This window comes from Lolium perenne, chromosome 4 (genome assembly GCF_019359855.2).
Source record: "Lolium perenne isolate Kyuss_39 chromosome 4, Kyuss_2.0, whole genome shotgun sequence".
NCBI classification, from domain to species: domain Eukaryota; kingdom Viridiplantae; phylum Streptophyta; class Magnoliopsida; order Poales; family Poaceae; genus Lolium; species Lolium perenne.
In genome coordinates this window covers 337402923-337409828 of record NC_067247.2, presented here as the reverse complement: position 1 = coordinate 337409828, position 6906 = coordinate 337402923, and the positions used below count along the sequence as shown (strand labels likewise).

The 6906-nt window shown below is 47.7% G+C and overlaps 1 protein-coding gene across 1 annotated transcript; it reads left to right on the top strand.

Moving 5' to 3' along the window:
* The first annotated feature begins 5307 nt into the window (after positions 1-5307).
* On the top strand, positions 5308-5895 carry LOC127349120 (protein VACUOLELESS GAMETOPHYTES-like). The gene has a single exon (XM_051374900.2). The coding sequence runs from the start codon at positions 5308-5310 to the stop codon at positions 5893-5895; it is 588 nt and encodes a 195-aa protein (XP_051230860.1).
* Positions 5896-6906: the final 1011 nt, after the last annotated feature.

Here is a 6906-nt window from a genome sequence, read left to right as displayed (position 1 = left end):
TCCTCCTTTTGTTCATCACTCTCCTCTTCTTTTTCATCCAATGAGCTTTCAGGTTCATTAATTTCCTCCTCTTTTTCATCCAATGAGCTTTCATGTTCATCAGTTTCTTCTTCCACAGGTTCCTGCAAATTGTGAGTGCATTCTTGTGCATTAATGAGTCTCTCTTTATAGTCAATGATATAAGGATTATCACTGTAACTTTCTATGCAAAAATTAAGGATAGAAGAGACATAATCTTTAAGGTCCTTACAAACAACACAAGTTTCATAATTTTTAACCATGAAGGATTCTATCTCAGAGGCTCCCATAAATATGACAAATTGTTCTACCTCTTCAAACCCAAAATGAATATAGCTATTCCGATTATAGTTCTTAATTAAAAATTCCTCACTAAAGCCACATTGAAATTTAAGATGTTTAGTGTCCTGTTGAGAGCAACAGTTTATATCTTGGCGTTTAAGCAAGATTTTAGCAATTGTATTCATTTTTTCTATCACAGCACTCATAACTTTTCCCGTTCTTGATTCTCTATAATTATTATAATATTCTATAAGCTCCAAGTAGGTTGTAGGTTCTCCCATAGCAACAGTTTTTAATTTTTCGGTTTTTCAGATTTTTATGGATTTTCGGGTATATAGGAAAAATAAAACAAGACAAAAAGAAACTAGACAAAAGTAAACTAGGCAAAATAATACTAGATAGAAATAAACTAAGCACAAATAAACTAGACAAAAGTAAACTAAGCAAAACAAAATAAAATAAAACAGAGAGAGAGGTAGAGTGTACTCCCCAGGTGAACTTATGAGTAGAGCTATGCCTCCCCGGCAACGGCGCCAGAAAACAGTCTTGATGACCCACAAGTATAGGGGATCGCAACAGTCTTCGAGGGAAGTAAAACCCAAATTTATTGATTCGACACAAGGGGAGGTAAAGAATACTTATAAGCCTTAACAACTGAGTTGTCAATTCAATTGCACACAGAAAAGCACTAGTAACGGGGGTGATGTGAAAGCAGCAGTAATATGAGAGCGATAGTAATAGTAACACAAACAGAGTGATAATATGAGAGCAATGGCACCAGAAAATAGTTGATACTACTTCCAATGTCATGTAGAACGAGTATATGATGATGAGAGATGGACCGGGGTTCCCAGCTATCTACACTAGTGGTAACTCTCCAATAACAAGTGTTGGGTGAACAAATTACAGTTGGGCAATTGATTGGATTGAAATAGCATTAAGACAGGATATCAAGATTATTAATCATGTAGGCATGTTTCCCATATATAGTCATACGTGCTCGCAATGAGAAACTTGTACAACATCTTTTGTCCTACCAGCCGGTGGCAGCCGGGCCTCTAGGGAATCTACTGGAAATTAAGGTACTCCTTTTAATAGAACACCGGAGCAAAGCATTAACACTCCGTGAAAACATGTGATCCTCATATCTAAGCCTTCCCCTCCAGTTGTCCCAATTTCTGTCACTTTGGGGCCTTTGGTTCCGGACATAGACATGTGCAAACAACTTGTAGATACAATCTAAGCAATAAGTGTAGAGCTTAAATCTAAGATCATGCCACTCGGGCCCTAGTGACAAGCATTAAACACAACAAGATTGCAGCAACAATAACTTCATAAACTTTGTAGATAGATAATCATAACGTAACAATCCATCGGATCCCGATAAACACAACACCGATTACATCAGATGAATCTCAATCATGTAAGGCAGCTCATGAGATCATTGTATTGAAGTACATGGGAGAGATGATACCAACTAGCTACAGCTAGAACCCGTAGTCCATGGGGGAACTACTCACGGAGCATGACGGAGGCGGTGGCGTTGATGGAGATGGCTTCCGGGGGCACTTCCCCGTCCCGGCAGGGTGCCGGAACAGAGACTTCTGTCCCCCGAATTGGAGTTTCGCGATGGCGGCGGCGCCCCTGGAGTTTTTCTGGAGTTTCGTCAAAAGGTATTGCGTTTTTAGGTCGAAAGGGCTTAAATAGGCGAAGAGGCGGCGCAGGAGGGGCGACAGGGTGGCCCCACACCAGGCCGGCGTGACCAGGGTGTGGGGCCCCTGGGCCTCCCCTCCGGGTCTCCTTCGGTGTCCTGGTCCGTCTCGGTGAATTATGATGTTTGGTCTTCGTTTCGTCGAATTCCGAGAATATTGTCCGAACAGCCTTTCTGGAACCAAAAACAGCAGAAAACAGGAACTGTCACTTCGGCATCTTGTTAATAGGTTAGTTCCAGAAAATGCATAAAAACATTATAAAGTGCAAGCAAAACATGTAAGTATTGTCATAAAACAAGCATGGAACATCAGAAATTATAGGTACGTTGGAGACGTATCAGTACTTCCTCCGGCGGCAGCTGTGCTAATGGCACTGCCTCATCGATGGCCTGATCTTTCAGGAGCTCCTCTTCCAGGAAGGTGAGGTACTCTTGATGTGCATCCTCCAATGTTTCATACCCTCGTTAGCTGTTGTTGAAGTAGTCACTGACTTGGTCTTGACACACCCTCCATGAGTTGTAGATTCCTCGAACCCATGCGCGAAACACCACATACCACTAGCACGGCATAAGAAGAACAAGTAATCGATCACAACCATGAAAGCAATTCAGAAAAGAGCAATAGAACAACACAAGTGTTGAGGGCAAATGATAAACTAATAGGGGCATGCATGATCATTCCAATAGTGGATCACAAGTTCATCCTACACTACCGTGGTGTCATCCTACCACCGCAATAAAAGTGGGTGTCATCCTAACACCACAAGTTCACCATCACCTAATGGGTTGGTATATACCACCTTATCATAGTTACAAAAGGGGGCCATCAAATGTTTTTCATCCTTAACTACTGCCTGAATTTACATCATCATCATCATCACCAGCTCCATGCATGCATCCCTGAACCACCCCCTCAAGGGCACCACTACACCTTTGAGTGGTACTTGCCAAGGTAGTTCCTCAGTCAGAGGACGCGGTGTGGCTCGATCATGCCAACGAAGCTGGAACCCTAGGCCTTGTGGTCGACGAGGTGACTCAGAGCGGCCATGAGATCATCCTCGGCGAATCCAAGCATGTCCATGACTGCATTGTATAGGTCAGGGTGCATGTCTGTGGGCTTGTTGTCCCTAATGGCATGTGCGGCGTCCTTCACAGCAACAATCATGTTGGTGAAGGCCACCAGCTCGTCGTCGGCGAAGTCACCTCTCTTCCTCTTGCCGGCGGTCACCTTCTCAGGCGCGTCGGCAACCTTCTCAGCATCGAGGTTGACCGTGTCGAATTCCTGGGTTTCAGCATCCTCAGGTACAGGATTTGCTGCAGCCGAGCCTTGGGGCTCACTGGATCCCATGGCGTACTTGCCGGTGGCGAGGCCGAAGGAGAAGATGGTATATGCATCTCGTCGTAGTTGGCAATGGGCACATTCAGGAACTCCGCGTCCTTTGGGTGATCCTACGATACGAAGGGACAATGATGTTAGTTCTCCTAGTGGCTGATCAAAAGAGTTAGTGAGGTGGACTGAGTTAGTGAGGTGCTCACCGCGACGTGCCCGCAGTAGCGCTCACCCTCAAGGATGATGCATTTGGTATCCTCGCACCACTGAGCCCCGCTTAGATCGCGGAGCCTGCTAATGGTGAACCACCTCTGCCTCTACTTCCTTAGGTGGTTGTACACCTGAGTGGAGCACACGGAGACACCACAATGGTCAAAAAGGCCCTTCGCCACAACATTCAGATGGACTTCCTTGAATCCTTTGTCAGTTCTCACTCCGCTCTGGATCAAGCCGCACATCTTCTTCAACACGAAGCTGGACATGAATGGAAGCCATTTCATGGTGGCAGTCACTTTCTGCCCGGTCTTCAAGGCCCTCTCCGCTTCCCTGCGGTTCTTGTTCTTCTTTGTGGTGGCCAACCTAGCCGCGACCTCTGCTGCTACCTGAGCCACCAGGTCAGACATAGGCAGAGGGATGACCGCCACCTTGGAGTCATAGGCGGGTTGTGAATCGGGAACTTGTGAAGGGATCTGAGAGTCCCCAACGCAGACAAGCGCCTGGCTAAATTCATCATTGAAGGAGTCTCACACACATCGTAGTACATATAATGTGAATCTACTTGGAAGAAAAGACATGTGAATAGCATAAACCATACCAACAATCATCCTAATCAGACAAGCAGTTCATTGCAATGGTGAATAGCACAAACCCTTGCAAGACCATGGAAGGTGAGCACATTTGGGACAAAGTAGCAACCGGAAATGTCGAACCCTAGCAAGATCATGATAGCTCACCACAATCCGAACTAACCCTTGCTACAAGACCAAACCCTACACAAGATCTGATTACTCCTAACCTAGATCTAAACATTACCCCGGTACCGGGATAAGGGATGCCTTACAGTCATCGCCGGAGGTGAAGATGCGCTGGACCAGGAAGTAGACGAAGCAGCCCAGATGTACTCGCCGCCGCCGCTGCAACCATCATCGACCGGAGATGCGTGCGCATCTTACCTCCTTGCCGACGGGAGGAGGAGCTCGAAATTTGGGGGGAGAGTGGAGGAGAGGGTAGAAATAGGCCATGGAGCGCGGCGGGAGGTGACAGAATCCTTCCCACCCCCTTTTCGTTTTTCGCCGATGCGCGCCGCAGCTCCCGCCATCTCCATTCTCGTCTTCGCGTGTGCACCGAAGATTCCCGTTTGCATCAACCGGCGTGTAGATTTGCCTGCACCGTTGAAAATTGCCGAACCGGCCGTTCCTCCAGGGTATGGCTCGACGCTGCTTTGAGAAGCGATTCGTGCAAGAACGCATCTCGGCCCAGGCAACCAAACGGACCGAAAATTGCTGACCCGATGCGAGTCAAGGAGCATGCAGCCTACCAAACGCACCCTATATGAAATAATCAAACAAGTGGGGTATCAACTTAAAAAAGGAGGCATGGTGCTCCACCTCGTGTGTGCGTGGTTCCAATCAATAATGTGTACCGTACCACCGTAGATTACAGTCTGTACGGAACTTCTCAAAACTAATGGAGAATTGGAGAGGGCTGCGAGTGCGGAACACGTCGTCCAACCAGACTGAATGAGACGAGAGAAAAGCACCCTTGCCCTGCTGAGCGCTGCAGGGGGGCGTGATCGTGATGACTTGCCTCCATGCCTCATCTTCCCGTCTCCCGTTCCGCCTGTTAGAAAACAAATTCCAGAACCAGAGCTGTTGCCCAGCCCACGGATAATATCTCTATATATACCACGCATTTGGCTCAGCTCAACTCCACCTCTCACACCATTCCCCTAACACACCTCTTCACAATGTCGAGGGAGATACACCACATCGCTCACAGGAAGCACCCCCTGGTGCTCCGCGACACCGGCAGCAGCTTCCGCTGCGACGGCTGCGGCTGCCTCGGCGTAGGCTCCCACTACCGCTGCGACCTCTGCGACTTCGACATGCACGAGTTCTGCGCGACCTGCCCGCCGGCCTCGACCTTCGCCTTCCATGTCCAGCACCCTCTCACCTTCGACCGAGCCGGGTTCCTGGATGGCTCGGTTACATGCAGCATGTGCGAGGAGCCCATCAAGGGCATGAACTACAGCTGCTGGGGGTGCGACGTCTGCGTGCACCCTATCTGCTCTCAGCTGCCACCCACGGCCGTGTCGCCCATGCACATGGCGCACACCTTCGTGCTCGCCGTGGGCGCGCCGGTCGAATGCACGCTCTGTCGCACCAGCTGCCATGGGCGCTACCAGTGCCTTCCCTGCAACATCAACTTGCACCCCAAGTGCTTGTTCGGGACTGTCCCGACGCCCGTGACTGTCCCGACGCCGGTTTACATCCCCAACGACGTCGATGCCCTCGACAAAATCGTCAGACGTGTGACACTCCTCAATTTAATTTGATTGTTCAAGAAGTGACATTGCCTGCCCAACACTCTAATGTCGTTACCTTGCCTGTCTTGTCTTTGATTTTCCTTGTTGTATTAATAATAGAGTCATGCAAGGGAACCTCTCAATTCATGCATTTTTTGTATGTCTACTTCTGTGCAAATCAAAAGTGTCATGCTATCAAAACTCCCTGGTTTCCCCGTGATGCTTGTTACGTCATCTGTATGTAAAAGCCTCTAGGATGTTGTTTTGATCTCAACAATCAAAGGCTTGTATTGTTTTGGCTCCAATGCCAACATCACATGATACTTACATTGAGGTCGGATGTCAATGTTTCTGTTTCTTTTTTTTTTTTTTTTGCGGGGAAGTAATTAAGATGATATTAGAACTTTGAACTTACAGAAAGGTCCAGAACAAAATGAAAAATTACAACCAGATCCATCTGGACCCGACATTGCCGACGACGAGGACGAGCCGGCGGTGCACCGCTGCCACTGCTCCACTTAACGCCTTGGATTGACGGAGCAGCCCCTCCACAGTCGGGAAGTCACCAGTCACCGGTCCCAGAGAACCTACACCCATCGCCATTGAATCCGTCGCGAAGTTTACCACCATGTCCACCTTCTTCTTCAACCTTCGGATCTGCCAACTACCCAGATCCGGCGAGGACTTACCGAGCTTGACGAATCCGAGGACCACCGAGCACGAAGACAATGAGCGCAAGACGGCGGAGCTCCGAGGAACAACGCCGCCGAAGGGGAAGAGCAACGTCAATGTTTCTGTTTCAAAGGTAAATTTGTTGAATTGCATGTGTACGAAAGTACAATCATTACAACCATTACATGTTTAAAAGTAATGTTCTCCATACAACATGGAATATATTTGAATACTTGTGTATCACTTATTAACAATACAAAGGGAAATTAAATATTATGTAAAATGATCACGCTAGCATAGAAGTTCCAAAAGAAACATGGAAAATGGCCTGAAAAATGAACTCCACAACCACAACATCGCGGTAATCTT